We start from the raw sequence: 14,833 nt of genomic DNA on the forward strand, positions 1-14,833 counted from the left end.
CCTGCCCCCGCCAATTCATTCTCTACAGTTAAGTGATCTTTCCAAAATACAAGTCTGCTCATTTTGCTTCTCTGTGCTCTCAGGATAAGCTAAGCTACTTACCACAGCACAGCAAGGACCCACCAGTTCTTGCTCCTGCCTGTCAATTCTGGCAGGACTTATGCCGTTTTCTAGTCATATCCTATTTGTGGTTCCCCTAAGAAACAGGGTCTGCTTCCCTCTGGGGTCTTTCCCCCTTTCACCTGGTAAATCCCTAGCTTTCAAAATACAGATTGTGTCACTTCTCTTTGCCTCCTTTCTTGCCTGACCCTTTCCCCCTTCACTTCTATACTACAGCCCCCCAACACATCCTTGTACTTATTTGTCTCCTTTCATTACGTTTGTGCTCGAGGGTATTCATCTTTGCATTCTAGTACTAACTTGTGCTCAAAAATGGTGGTGTCTTGAAGGCAGAGATGGTACTGTATTAAGAGTTATCTTTGTGTATTGTCTCTACAATTAATTGGCATTCCAATGTTTAATGAATTAGGACTAACACTTGGTAGAAGCAAACTGATTATGAAATAGACCTAACTGCTTTAAATGAAATGAAGCTGCTGGGACAAATTATACCAACTAGTCATCTATCCACAGTACTGAGAGAGGGAAGTTACAATTGCCAGTTTTTAGGAATAATGGTGAAGAGAAAGGCAGTGATTTACTGAGTGCTGACCATATGCCAAGCACTGTGCTAAGTTCCACACACATAATTTCAGATGTGTTAGAAGCCCAGAGCTGGCAAATGTGACATTTATCCATAGGTTCTAGTATGACTGCTTGGGCCAATCCACCTGCTAGCCCTAAAAATAGCTTTTATCCCCCTCTCCGTGGTAGTCTTTCACATTCTCTACACTGTGTGTGTGTTTAGTATTACAGTTTAACAAAGTAAAGAACAGGTGCAGCTTTTTGAAAATGGGATAAAAAGCTTAGGAAGAAGTTTTTCTCATTGTCAGGGATGTTCAAACACAGCTTTAGCTGACTTCTCGGTGGGAACTGATGCATCTAATAGGTGATTAATCTAGTTGATTTAAGGTTCTTTCTCCTGGCAGGATTTGATGAGGGTAGAATATAAAGATGGTTCTAAAACAGGATCAGCAAACTTAAAAAAAAGACAGGTCACACTCTTTCTGGTGTACTCCGGGTGGTAGGGAGAGGGAATGTCAGCACAGAATCTGGATCTTCTCCTACTCCTTTATTCTTCCTTCCAATCCCCTCAGATCTTTGGAGGAAGACTCTTCTTCTGGGTCACTGTCTCTTCATGGTGCTCTCGATGTATGACTCCAGCAGGAAGATGGTTTCATCCACCTGGATCTCACAGGCATCCAACCTGAGTGAAATAAATGAGAGCATTTGTCCAGACTGAACATTTATCAGCACATTTAAGATTAGAGGCTGGACTGATTACCCTCGAAAGTACTGGGCAGAAAGCAAGAGAACTAATAGCTCATTCTCCCATTGACCAAGCATCTTGTGTGTGCTAGGCACTGTGGAAATTGATGAGGGTTCAAAAAACAACACCTCTGTCCCAGGAGAAGTTACAGTCTAATTTGCAAGGAGGAAAAAGCACACGGTAAAGGCACAGGTGTAAAAGGACCTAGTGTATTTTAAAATAGAAGCTGAGAGTGGCTGAGGCTGAAAGTGATTAGGAATAGAAGGGAATACCGCTTCTACCGATAATACTGATAAAAATCATCTATGAAAAACCCATACTGAGTATCATACTTAGTGGAGAACAACTGAAAACTTTCCCTCTATGATTAGGAACAAGACAAGGATGCCTGCTTTTTACTTCCATTCAACATTTCACTGGAAGTTCTAGTCTGGAAATTAGGCAAGAAAAACAAACAAAAGGCATCTAGATTGAAAAGAAAGAAGTAAAGCTATTTCTAATTCACAGATACATAATCCTATAGACAGAAAAAACTCAAAGGATCCACAAAAAACTTACTACATCTAGTACATGAATAGGCAAAATTGCAGGATATAAAATCAAAACAAAAATCAGTTCTATATATTGGCAATAAACAATTCAAAAATGAAATTTAAGAAAACACTAAAACAGCATCAACAAAGAATAAACAGGAATAAACTTAACAAAAAAAACTATAAGACTTGAATACTGAAAACATCAATGAAAGAGATTAAGGAAGAACTAAGTAACTGGAAAGACCTTTCATATTCATGGGTTGGAAGATTTAGTATCATTAAGATGGCAATCTTCCCCAGATTCAAAGCAATCTCTATGAAGGTCTATGGTGAAGAGTGAAAGGAAATGAGGAAGAAGGGACAGGCCAGTAGGGGACCATGAAAGGACTTGTATGTTACGCCAAGGAGGCTGGTCTTTACACTGTAAATAAGAAGTCAATAAAGCATTTAAAGTAGAAGAGTGCTACTATCAATCCCTTTAAAGAAACTAACTGTGAAAGCATTATAAGAAATGGTTTGAAGGGGGAGGTGACTGCAAAGGTCTTGGAAAAAGGTGAGAAGGGCATGCATGGAGAGCAAGATGAAAGGCCAAATTTGGGACACCTCTGCTGAAGTAACATCAAGAGTTGCGGTGAGCATGAGACAGAGAGAGAGAGAGAGGAGAGAAAGGAAAGAGAGGAAAGAGGAGAGGAGAGAGAGAGGTGAGGGAGAGGCGAGGGAGGAGAAGCTGAGAATATCTTCAGAAATTTGAGCTTAGGGAAATAGGTGGATTAAATTCTGTTAAATGAGGTGAGGAGGAAGATAGTGAGTTTCAGTTTGCTCATGCTGGAGGGGTGGGAGGACATCAAAGTGGATTTGTTTGGAGGGCATTTTGAACCATAGCTTTGACGTTTGTAAGGCTTACTTGTTGACGTTGCGCTTCAGGGTCTCTAGCTGCTGGCGTTCGGGGGCTGTGATCATCTCCTCAATTTCCTGCAGTTGCGCCTCCTCTGCGCCTGTAGCCTGCATAGATGCAATGATGGCTTCTACCCTCTGAGACTTTTCTAGTAGACGCCTGTCAGAAAAACACAACTCTGAGGCATGTCCCCTAGCCTTGGAGATTTCATCTCATACACCTGGGGCATATCTCCCCCTTTACCATGTTCCTGGTCAAAGTGGACAATGTCACTCTCTAAGGATGTTTTCTACAAGTTTAATTAGAAATGTGACTTTATTCCTGAAACTCTTGCTGCTTCTCACTTGTACTTAAAGTTTGGTGCCAGTTTATATGCTGCCCATAAATTTAACCTGCAGAACTATTTCACTGGGGATATCTGACAAAAGTGTATATGAATGCATGATTATGCCAACCTAAGCCAATAATTCAGTGCAACCAGACAGGTTATTATCTCTACTGGTTTCCATTTCTGTAGGAAATTTCCCCATAAGCTTTTTGGCTTTGAAATATGTAATTACTCAGCTGAAAATGTTACTCACTTGTTTTCTTTGGTTTCAAACTGTCTCCTTTCTATTAAGTTGGCTACACTCTGAGGAGAGAGAAGAAATGCACATAGTTCTACATAAGTAGCTCAGGCAAAACAACTAAAGGGGGCGTGAGGGTGAGACAGCTCTGTAGAGGGAATGCGGAGGAGTTACCTTGTAGCACCTGTGCAGCAACATTCGGGCAGCTGACAGGATGTTCACAGTATATAAATAGAAGGTCCGGGATGGGGCATGGTCTGGTGTTTTGGGAATTTCCTATTTGTCCACAAAAAGAAAAATAAGAGACATTATACTTTCCTTCAGAACTGGCAAAGTAAATACCTGTGCCATCTGGAGTTACTAAGCCCTCTCTTTCACCTATATTCCCTCTTCCCCAGTCATATAGCATCTGTGTTTATAGCATAATCAGCCATATGGAGGGCTGGGATGTCCTGTTTTTCCCTTTGATTGTCAACATCCTGAGTGAGGAGGAAAGAGAAGGCACTTAACATTTATTGAGCAACTCTTATGTGCCAAGTAGACTGCATTTGATTTTTACAACAAACTATATTATTTCTGGAGAAGGCAATGGCACTCCACTCCAGTACTCCTGCCTGGAAAACCCCTGGACGGAGGAGCCTGGAAGGCTGCAGTCCATGGGGTCGCTGAGGGTCAGGCACGACTGAGCGACTTCACTTTCACTTTTCACTTTCATGCACTGGGGAAGGAAATGGCAACCCACTCCAGTGTTCTTGCCTGGAGAATCCCAGGGACAGGGGAGCCTGGTGGGCTGCTGCCTATGGGGTCGCACAGAGTCGGACACAACTGAAGTGACTTAGCAGCAGCATATTATTTCTGTTACCTCCATCTATCACCATTTTGTAGGTGGGAAAAAGGACGGTAGGTAATTTGCTTAGTGTAACTGGGTGATAGGCAGAGCTGTGACTCTGATTCCAAAATCCATTCTATCTTACTTCCCTTTAGGGTAGAGTACATAGCTCTGCATGCAGTGAGGATCCAACAGATGCTATTAATAGACTGACCGGTAATAAACTTAAGACTTGAGGAAAGGATAAATCATAGGAACAAGGAGCTAAAGAAAAAAAGGTACGGTGATTCTGGGGTAATTTCTTGGCTTTGCCTCTTTTTTACAAGGCCAGATAAAGCTCCACAGTTATCTTGCAAGTGCTTGCTATGTCTTTGTCAATCTTTTTTTTCCTTTTGTCTCAAAGACAGATACAGAGTTTGTTTGAGGTTCAGAATATTTGCTTTAGCAATTTCTCTCATCCATTACCTCTGCTGGTTGGCAATTACTGTTACCTGCAGTGATATGAAATTTTCTGAGAGCATCTTATAAAGCATATCCTTTGCCTCCTTTGCTGGAATCATTGCAAAGTCTTCTACCTGCTTCTGCTCCAAGTGTTTCTTTTGTAAAACAAGACGGAATATTCTGGCACAGCGAGATCCAAATCTGGAAAGGAATAAAGAAAGCAAATGGCATGCCAACATAAATTAGCTTTAGTTCTTAGTCACAGAGGGTTGTTTAGTTCTATGTGTGGAGCAAGGACCTGAAAGGAACAGCAATCAGAGAATCCTTCCTAACTCCATCGATCAATGACAATACTGCTAATCATAAGAGTCACCAACTACTGACTCGAATGCCTCAGTTCCTGCATTTGTAAGGAAAGGTGTTAGGAAGGCTGATGAATTGGCATCCCTGGGAATTAAGCAGCAGGGTATTTAGGGTAAAGAGCAGTAATAGATGGGATCCATAGTAGTCCAATGGAAAATGGGGCAAGATGTGCCAAGGTGTGCCTATACTGGTTGGTTACCTAGTGATCAAATCACTTGTTCAAATGGGGTGTGGAAAGGAACTATCTGACCCCCAACCCTTTCAGGGTAACCACCTTACCTCTCTTGTACGACGGACTCCAGAGTGGCCGTGGCTAGAGATCCTAGAGCCTTATGCAGGTCTTTATGTAGACAGTAAAGGTCACTCCATAATGTTTTGGCCTGGATATTGTGCTCTTAGTTTTATTCCCAAGTATTTAATTTAAAATTGAAATACTGTTTTGTTTTTCACATTAGTCTCATTTATGTTATGTGTTTCAAAACCTTAATTAACTAAAGGTGCTTAAGTCAGGGTTTTGCTTAAGTAAAATTTAGTTGGTTAAAAGTCTGTTTTACTTCTTTATCATCAGTGTTTTAGTTCAATTTTCTAACTTACTTAGTATACTATATGTGTGTGTTAGTTGCTCAGTTGTGTCCAACTCTTTGCAACGCCATGGACTGTAGCCTGCCAGGCTCTTCTGACTGTGGAATTCTCCAGGCAAGAATACTAGAGTGGGTTGCCATTCCCTTCCCCACTTAGTATACTAAATATCATCAAATCTTTCCTAAAGTCACCCTTCTGTTTCATAGTTCAGGCTGCCTGACTGTTAAGGAAATAACCACCAATAAGGATACTGATGACATACATTCCTCCACCACTGTCGCCAGACTTTCCAACAAACTCTAGCTATTGAAAAGAGAGAGAGAACTTGTGTTATCTGAATGGAAAGTCCAATGATTCTGTTTCCAGAAGAGCAAATCTGGTCGAGTCGGTAGGAGGAAGCTCTCCCATCAGATGATGGTAGAGAAATTGTCTGAGCTGGCAAGGTAGAGAATGAAGCTGCAGAAGACTCCTACCAGCTATCAGTGGCAGAAATTAATTCTAAACACAATAGAAAAAAGAAAAAAAAACTTACTGGATCATCTGCCAGCAGAGTGAGATACTGATCAAGAACTTGCTTAGAGATGTTATAGCCAACAGGGAGGGATCTGAAGATCTATGGAGCAAAAAGACACAGTGAAAATGAGTTTGGGAACTTAGAACTGGTGACATTGCTGAAATAAAGATGTTTTAATTTTAGATATCACAAGTATAAAAATGTCCCAAAGCACAGCAGCATTGTTGGTAAGAGTAAAAAACTGGAAAGAATTCACATGTCCAATAATAAGGAATTCATTAAGTACAGCATGGCCACATTAAGTGGAATGTGATATGGCCATTATAAAGAATGAGATAGATCATGAAAAGGAAGTTTATATATACTGTCATATGAGAGAAGCAAGTTTAGAACAGTATGCAGAGTATAATCCCTTTTAAAATTTTTGTTAAAAAATATACATATACCTACATTTAAGTGAGACCATATAAAAGAAGTCTGAATAAAGATATGTATCAAACTACTGACAAAGATCTCTGGGGTTGGGATTATCCAAAACTACATATGTATTTAAATTAGAGTATGTTACATACAAGAAGGACAGATTGTAAGGATTCAGTTTAATGAGTGTTGATAATTTTATATACCCGTGTAACTACCATCTACAAGATACTTGCCTGCCACTTCTGAAAGTCTGGGGAATCACAACTTTGAAAAACTATACATTTCTAGGGACTTCCCTGGTGGTCCAGTGGCTGAGACTCTGTGCTCCCAAAGCAGGGTGCCTACGTTCGATCCCTGGTCAGGGAACTAGATCCTACATGCTGCAACTAAGAGTTTGCATGCTGCAGTGAAAGATCCTGCATGCTGCAACAAAGATCAAAGATCCCACGTGTAGCAACTAAGACCTGGTGCAGCTAAATAAATAAATATTAAAAAATAACTATAATTTCTAAATATAGGTCATATAATTATTTTTGTCATCAGAAAAACATTTGCATTTAAATTTTTGTTATATAATAACTTAAACTTTAAACACTGTAAAAATACAACTATATTTAATATGGATAAATATTGGTATGGTTAAAAAGTAACAATATAAAGTATTTGATATATTAAATATTTTTTGAATCAAAACTTAATAAACAAAACATAAAAAAATTAAAATAAATATACTGAAAAAACAAATACACGCAGCCAAATAATATCCTAAGCACTAAAGCTCAGATTCCAAACAGTGAATACTTAGAATAATTAAGAGTAATCTGTACCATATATATACAACGAAATACTACTCAGCCATGGATTAACCTAGAGGTTATCATACTAAGTAGAGTAAATCAGAAAGAGAAAGACAAATACGACACAGTATCATTTATATGTGGAATCTAAAATATGACACAAATGAACTTATCTACAAAACAGAAACAGACTTACAGAGAACAGACTTGTAGTTGCCAAGAGGGAGGTGGGTAGGGGAGGGTTTGGCCTGGGAGTTTGGGATAAGCAGATGCAAACTATTACACATAGAATGAATGAACAACAAGGTTTGCTGTATAGCACAGGGAACTATATTCAATATCCTGTGATAAACCAGTAAGGAAAAGAACATGAAAAAGCAAAGAATGTGTGTGTGTGTGTGTGTGTGTGTATAAAAAACTCAGTCACTTTGCTGTATAGCAGAAATGAATGCAACATTGTAAATCAACTGCACTTCAATAAAATATATTCAAAATGAAAAAAAAAAGAATTACTTGTACTTTGACTAAAATAGTGGTTTAGGTTTTTAAAGGCTGAATTCCCAAGAGACCAAATATTTCATTACCTATCACCTGGGGATAATCACTGTCCCACCTCAAAGGGCAAAAACCCTTTCTTTCAAGGTCCAGACCTTAACCTAATCCCAGGCTCTACATATAATAATTATAACATCCAAGAGTCGGTCAGAAAACTAGTATAAGAAGCATGCAGCTCACCTCGTTGGAAGACAGTGGCTGGGTGAAGGGGGCACCAGAGGGAGTGGTGACCTCACTCATCCGGAGCATGGTCCTCACGATCTCACTACTGGTCTAGGTTTGAACAGTGAACTGGAATTCAGAATTCACTCTGCTGCGTGCGCTCTGGCTACATGCCAGTGGCCACATCTGGTAAACAGTGTAATGTTCCTGACAGCTACTGTCCCACCCACTTAGATATCACCTGGTCCATCCTGTTGGCAACTGCACTGACAATGGCTTGGTCACGGAAGTGCTGATGGAATCTGTCAAGGTTGGCTTGCCAATAAATCCCATCATCTGGAATGGGCTGAAGAGGAGAAAAGTATTAGAAAGAAACATTTAGATACAATGAAGTTTTCTAGGGAGGAGTTTGGATTTTACTGTTCCTTTTCCTATACAGTAGTGACTAAATTGGGTGGAGAAAAAAACCATTCAATTGTGTGGATTTAGTGAAGTGAAGGTTGCTCAGTTGTGTCTGACTCTTTGCGACCCCATGGACTATAGAGTCCATGGAATTCTCCAGGCCAGAATACTGCAGTGGGTAGCCTTTCCCTTCTCCAGGGGATGTTCCCAACCCAGGGATCAAACCAAGGTCTCCCACATTGCAGGCGGATTCTTTACCAGCTGAGCCACAAAGGAAGCCCAATCAGAGGTCTACTTTTCTTTATCCTGTCATTACCTTATTTTAGGCTCTAATCTTGACTCATCTGAATGACTGTAAGTAGCCTCCTAATTTTCATTTTTAAAAAATGAACACTATAAAAGAGAATAATTTGGTTTTCTGTTTTTAATCTTTTTCTTTTTGCACTGTTCTCCCCGTTTCTCATAGAGCTGTGCTTTTCCAGCTTTTGGGGTACAATCTCCATGAAGAATCTGAAAAAAGCTATGAGTACTCTATACAAAAATGTACAGATGAACAAGTACAGGTAGACTCTCTGAAATGCACAGTAACATTTCTAAATCGTAAATCTAGCTACTTCATTCACCAGTCTAAAATTCATCAACGACTCCCCCTTATCTTCAGGGTGAAGTGTAAACCTCTTAGTCGATCAAAAAATATTTACTGATGTTATGCTAGTATTCCAGGTACCAGGGTCAAGATATTGTCCTCAAAGAGTTATAGTCTATTGGGAGTACAAATAATAAATAATTTCATCTCCCTTTAAATGCTGTGAAGATGAAATGGGAAAATGTGGTAGAGCATGGAGTAGAGAGTGGGCAATGGTGCTCGAGCTCTTAAAAAACAGCATTTGAACTGAGATTGGAATGATGAAAAAGAGGCAACTACATGAAGATCTGAGGGAAAGTATTTGAAGCAGAAGAAATCCTAGGGACGAAAGCCAAAAGACTAGAAAGAGCACGTATGACCTATTTGAGGGATGGAAGGAAGAGCTGAGACTGGAGAGCCTTGTCTCCAGCATATCATGCCAAGTCTTGGTTCATGTAAGGGATAATAATCCATGGTAAAGATCTGGATTGCTTCTAAGAGTAGTGGGAAGTTATTAAAGGAGTCAAAAATCAGTGATGGGTTTTTTTTTTAAAGAACAATTTAGCAAGTCATTTTGGCTCTTATGTAGGTATGAAAGTAGGAAGGGAGACCACTTAGGAGAGCGTTGGTGAAGTCTTGACTACAGTGATAGTGGTTTGGACTAAGGTGACTGGGAGTGGTAAGAAACAGTCAGATTTGAATTGATTTTAGAAATTGGGTTGACAGGTTTTACTGTGAGGTCAGATGGCTCCCAGGACTTTGGTCTAAGCAAATGGTATCCAAGGTGATTGGTCTTGGTGATGTTCCTAAGATGAGGAAAGCTTAGGAGGGAGTAAATAGCTAGGAATGAGAATCAATTACTCTGTTTTAGTCATACTACTTTTGGGATGGTCATTAGACATCTTTATATGGATGCTGAGAAGGCATTTGAATGTAAGAGCTCAGGCCTACACATATCTTTCTAGACTCATTTGTGACCACGCATCCCTGTAGGTCTCTATAGTCCAGCCACAATGATCAAGTTGAACTTTTTCTAAGCCCTTTATTTGTGCATAAGCTACTACCTCTGTCCAATGAGGTTAAGCCTCAGAAGGGAGACAGTTATGGGCAGTATAGAGACAGTAATGGAGTGCCCTCTTTGTTAGTCTGTCCCTGGCCAACATTTGATGAAGTTCATAATCCCACTACTTCTCAACCCAAGAACCTTGAAACTCTTCGGGGCTTGGTATCTCAGTGCTCTTCCTGGCTGGCCTCAGGGTGAGGCCTCCAAGTCCAGAAGCATCATTACCTCTTTGTTATCTGTGCTCTGTTTTGGTCTCTTGGCCTTGGGCTCCCCAGTAGCATCTTCGTCAGACGATCTCCTCCTTTTACCTTTCCCTGCCAAACAGAACAGTTGCACTGATAGGCTACATCTCCTATGATGACAGGAAATTGTGGAAGGTGACAGCAGGTGTCGCTATCCCAAAGACATCTGTAGTGGCCTCTAGGCAAGAGATGTTGAGGAGACGGAGGAACTACAAGAAATTCAAGTTAATGATGAAGTCATCTGAAACTCAACATGTTCAAAAAGAATCTCATAGTCTCTCTCCCTCAAACTGCTCCTGTTCCAAGGCTTCCTTTCACAGTGAATGGTATGCTCATCCTTCCATTACGCCAGCCAGATGTCATTCTTGATTTCTGTTTTCCTCATCCCTTCTATGCCTAATTATTCACTGGTTTGTCTACATTTACCTTTGCCCCTTCCTTTTTGCAGACAGAAACATTTTTAAAATGCAAATTAGATCATGTTACTTCCTCTAAAATCCTTTAGTAGTTTTCTTTCGCATCTAGGATAAAGAACAAGTGCTCTATGAGATCTTGCATGATCTATTCCTTGCCTATCTCTCTAACCTTATCGTATGGCTCTCTTTCCTTTGCTCTCTTTGCTTTAACTACACTGGTCTTCTTTTAATTCCTCAAATATACTGTTTTTTCCCTCATTACAAACAATTCCTTTTGCCAAAAATGCTTATCTTCTGTACCTCTTCACACCTTACCTCACTGATTGGCTCCTGCTTCTGCTTCAAATCTTGGTTCAAATGCCATTTTCTCAAAGAAGCATGTGCCCTAAACTCCCAGGTAAATCTGATCCCCTGTTATATATTTTCATAACACTCCTAACACACTTTTCATACTTTTCCTTCACAGTACTGATCACAGTTTGTTAGTTATATATCCATGAGTCTATCTGATTAATGTAAGCTTCCTATACTAGACTCAAGCTCCATAAGGGCAGGGACCATGTTTTTTTCATCACTTTATACCATAGTATCTGGCATAGAGCAAATCCTTGGTAACTGCTTCACTGGTTAACAATGAAAACATTCATTTAACAATCACTATGAAACGTTCAAGAAAGAATCTACAATTAGGGCAAGTCACAGATCTCAGGGTCAAAATTCCTTACCTATCAAGCTCAGTTTAGGAACCAGGTACATGTCCTTTTCATTGATGACAAGAGTGGGGGCAGGTGGTGGTGGCCCAGTATCTGAATTCTCAGTGGCAGGCACCAAAGGGCAACGCTGCACAAAGTGTGTGTCCACTAGTCGCACAAATGTGTTTGATACCTCGGCATAGTCCATGGTCTTGCCATCTGTATGACAGGAGGAAACAGGCAAATGAGACGGCCTCAGGTAGCTAAGGGTTCACTCCTGCATCCAGTCAACCTATGCTTTTGTTAACAGCTGTGGATACAGTACTGACCCTCCATAGTCTCTGTGAGCCTATCTGCTACTTTCTTCACAACAGCTGACATTGTCATTTTGCCATTCAACAACAGCTCCTCAACAATCAGCTCTCCAGTGTCACTGTATAGTGTTTTGGCAGTATAGATGTACCGGGGATACCTAAGCATTCGCAACACCCGGTTGCACTGGGCTTCATACTCCACCACGCCACGTTTGTGCACTTGATATATCACCAAGTTGTGCTGGATGAGGACACAAAGGGCTTTTTTTACCTAGAGAGGATATAAAAGAGAAGAAAAATCTGAAGATGCAGTTCATTATTGCTGGCAAGTTTTGTCCAACAGTTTCCTAAACATCAAGAGACAGCTGCAAATTGCTCTCTCTCTCCACTGGAATAGTTAGTAAGAATCGAATGTCAGTGGAAAAAATCAGGAAGATTCCTTACTATGATGTTCATATTTCCTCCAATCTTTATTTTTCAAAGTACAGTTTACTTTCCCCATATTATTCTCATTCCTAAAATGTAGTACTGAGATTAATAGACTCATTATGAATAAATGAAGTATGGGATAGGAGGAGCAAAGATTTGCCTAAGAAGCCACAAGGAGCCAGAACACTTTGAGAAGCAGAACCTTGGGCCCTATGTCTCAATCTCTCTCTCCTCTCAAATAACACCATTCTGATTCTAGGGCAGACTTTGCTCTTTTCCATTTCGTGGGGTTATCCGGTCTCTTACTCATGTCTGACTCTTTGCAACCCTATGGACTGCAGCACACCAGGCTCCTCTGTCCTTGTGGGGCAGGCAGTAACAATATTAAAGGGTAGGTAAAACAAATTAATGAAATGAAAGCAAATTGATGTGATCCAAACTTACCTGATCTAGTGATGTTCCTGTGTCATGGGCAATAACTCTTAGGGGCTGGCTGCCAGTTCTGATTAGGTGGACTCCAATTTTTTCTACAATCTCTCCAAAATGCTCTTGCAGCAACAAAGAACACAGTTTAATTTCTGCTTGAGTCATGATGCTGAGGAGTCTCAGAGCTAGGAAAAGAAAAACAAAACGGTATGATGGGAAGTTTTTCTTTTATGTTGGGAGCAGAATTGCTGAATGTAAATTCATGTTCTTTCTAGATGGCAATTTGACAGCAGATATACCAAAAGCCTTAAAATCTTGCATCTCTTTGACCTAATTCTTTTGTTTTAGATATTCTGTTCCAAGGGAATGATAAAAATATGTCACGTCAGAATACTGAAATTCTGGGAACCTAATAAGTGATTATTTCAATAAATTATGGTATATGCATACAATGGAATTCTATGCCAACATTCACAATACAATATGTATTAGTGTAGGAAATTATTCTGTAACTGAAAGATGCAGGTTACAAAGCAAAATGTAGAGGAAAGTTCAATTACTGTGAAAAAATCCCCACATGCACGCATCGAAAAAGAAGACTGGAAACCTATGTATATGAGATTTATCTTTATGGGATCATGTATGATTCTAATTTTCTTGAAAGACTGGGGTGTAGATGGTTTTGCGATCTATCACAGACTTTAGATTCTATACTTCATTGTTTCACTCCTATTGGGAGTGAACAGGCAATGACAACTTTGCAAAGTAAGTTAGGAGGTAAATGATAGCTTTTCAACAGGGTGTTTCAGATAGGAGATGAAGTATGTTGTTAGCAGGGCAGTATTTGATTTTGAAATTTCGATTTCTTGATTAAGTAGACACAAAAAGAAACAGACATGGTTGACTATATAATCACAAGTGCTATCAAACACTGGTTTGTTCATCTATTTCTCCCAATCCCTCAGAAGCCAATCAAGACTATGCCTTTCAGCTTCACTATCCCCATCCACAGGTCTTTGGGGACACATCCCCAGACCCTCTGCCACCCTCGAAAAGGACTTCTAGGGAGCCTGGCTCCTGGCTCTTCACTCCCTTCCCGCTGGTTCCTGTTCCGGAGTGGATGCCCGAGTCCAAAGACAGGGCTGCCTCGTTCAGACAGCATTTTCCACTAACCTCTGGGTCAATGCAACGTAACGCCCCCGAGTTCCCCACGACTGCTGGGTGAGATTCCCGCTGACCGCCCGGGCAGAGGGGGAGCCCAAGGTTCTTTCGCGCAGGAGCACGGCCACCGAGGAGGACCGGCGAAGAGGAAAAACGTGTGCCGATCTACCCCAGCGTTTCGGTGGTTTCCGGGGACGCTCTTTCCTTCTTCTCGCTGGGAGTTTGGAGGACCGACGAGGGGCTGTTTGAAAAGCCGGCCGGCGGGCGGCGGCGGGCGGACTCTCTTTCCTGCGCCTCTTTGGTTCTGGGAGGCGGGCCGCGGGGTCAGCCGCCGCGCCACCGCCTCTGTGGGCCGGGCGGACTCACGTGACTCGCGCGGGCTCTGGAGAGGCTGGCAGCACTGAGGAAGCGGCGGAGGCGGCAGAGGAGGCGACAGCAGCCGGGAGCCAGCGGCCTGGCGAAAGACCGGCCGGCTGCCCTCTCGGACGGACAGCCGTGGCGAAAGAGAAAAATGGCGGAGGCTTCAGCGGCCGGAACCGGCGCGGGCTCTGCGGTTGCCGCGCACCGGTTTTTCTGCCACTTTTGCAAGGGCGAGGTCAGCCCCAAACTACCGGTAAGAGCCCGGTTCCTCTGCCCTCCGGCATCGGCCCGGATTCCTCTCCCAGGTGGCCTGGAGTGGGGGTTAAGCTCCCCACACAACCCCGATTCACCTGACATCGGTCTCTCAAGTACCCTGCTGCCCGGGCGTCTCGGCCCAGGCTCCGCAACTCTCGCTCGGATGTTCCACCTGCCCTTCACTTTCTCTCCCGTCTTGACCAGCTCCTCCCATCCCCCCCGCCCCCCGCGCTCCATTTTTAATTTTTTTTGCCTTCTTTATTTAGCAAGTTCTCTTCTGACACGTCGCCTGTTTTCATGCACTCTTCTTCACCTTGTCTCCTTCCCACGGTGACCTCTCTTTTCCTGCATTCCAT

At 41.7% G+C, this 14,833-nt stretch overlaps 2 protein-coding genes across 3 annotated transcripts in view; one reads left to right on the top strand and one right to left on the bottom strand.

Annotated features, from left to right (window-relative positions):
* Positions 1-701: 701 nt before the first annotated feature.
* Positions 702-14,021, bottom strand: POLR3C (RNA polymerase III subunit C). Its single transcript, XM_052637314.1, has 15 exons — positions 13,875-14,021; positions 12,720-12,886; positions 11,862-12,117; positions 11,566-11,751; positions 10,408-10,496; positions 8,334-8,438; positions 8,111-8,203; positions 6,174-6,254; positions 5,893-5,944; positions 5,339-5,399; positions 4,747-4,897; positions 3,601-3,702; positions 3,442-3,491; positions 2,870-3,019; positions 702-1,366 (listed from the first exon to the last, which is right to left on the bottom strand). The coding sequence occupies exons 2-15, from the start codon at positions 12,864-12,866 to the stop codon at positions 1,285-1,287; spliced, it is 1,605 nt and encodes a 534-aa protein (XP_052493274.1). The 5' UTR covers positions 12,867-12,886; positions 13,875-14,021; the 3' UTR covers positions 702-1,284.
* A 235-nt stretch (positions 14,022-14,256) lies between these two features.
* RNF115 (ring finger protein 115) overlaps positions 14,257-14,833 on the top strand; it is a 72,455-nt gene continuing 71,878 nt past the window's right edge. The window contains exon 1 of one of the 2 annotated variants that reach the window (XM_052636865.1): positions 14,257-14,475. In XM_052636865.1, coding sequence (XP_052492825.1) covers positions 14,374-14,475 — 102 coding nt within the window. In that variant the 5' untranslated portion in view covers positions 14,257-14,373. The remainder of the gene's footprint in view (positions 14,476-14,833) is intronic. The other variant, XM_052636866.1, reaches the window with a different exon arrangement.

This window comes from Budorcas taxicolor, chromosome 3 (genome assembly GCF_023091745.1).
Source record: "Budorcas taxicolor isolate Tak-1 chromosome 3, Takin1.1, whole genome shotgun sequence".
NCBI lineage: Eukaryota > Metazoa > Chordata > Mammalia > Artiodactyla > Bovidae > Budorcas > Budorcas taxicolor.

What these genes read in the sequence shown, in the direction of transcription:
- POLR3C (XM_052637314.1), bottom strand. Translation starts at nt 12,866, where the DNA reads ATGACTCAAGCAGAAATTAAACTGTGTTCTTTGTTGCTGCAAGAGCAT. An exon ending in AGAGCACAGATAACAAAGAG is followed by an intron (nt 8,439 to 10,407) that starts GTAATGATGCTT and finishes TCTCCTCTTCAG; the next exon opens with CCCATTCCAGATGATGGGAT. An exon ending in AAAATTTCATATCACTGCAG is followed by an intron (nt 3,703 to 4,746) that starts GTAACAGTAATT and finishes GTGGACAAATAG; the next exon opens with GAAATTCCCAAAACACCAGA.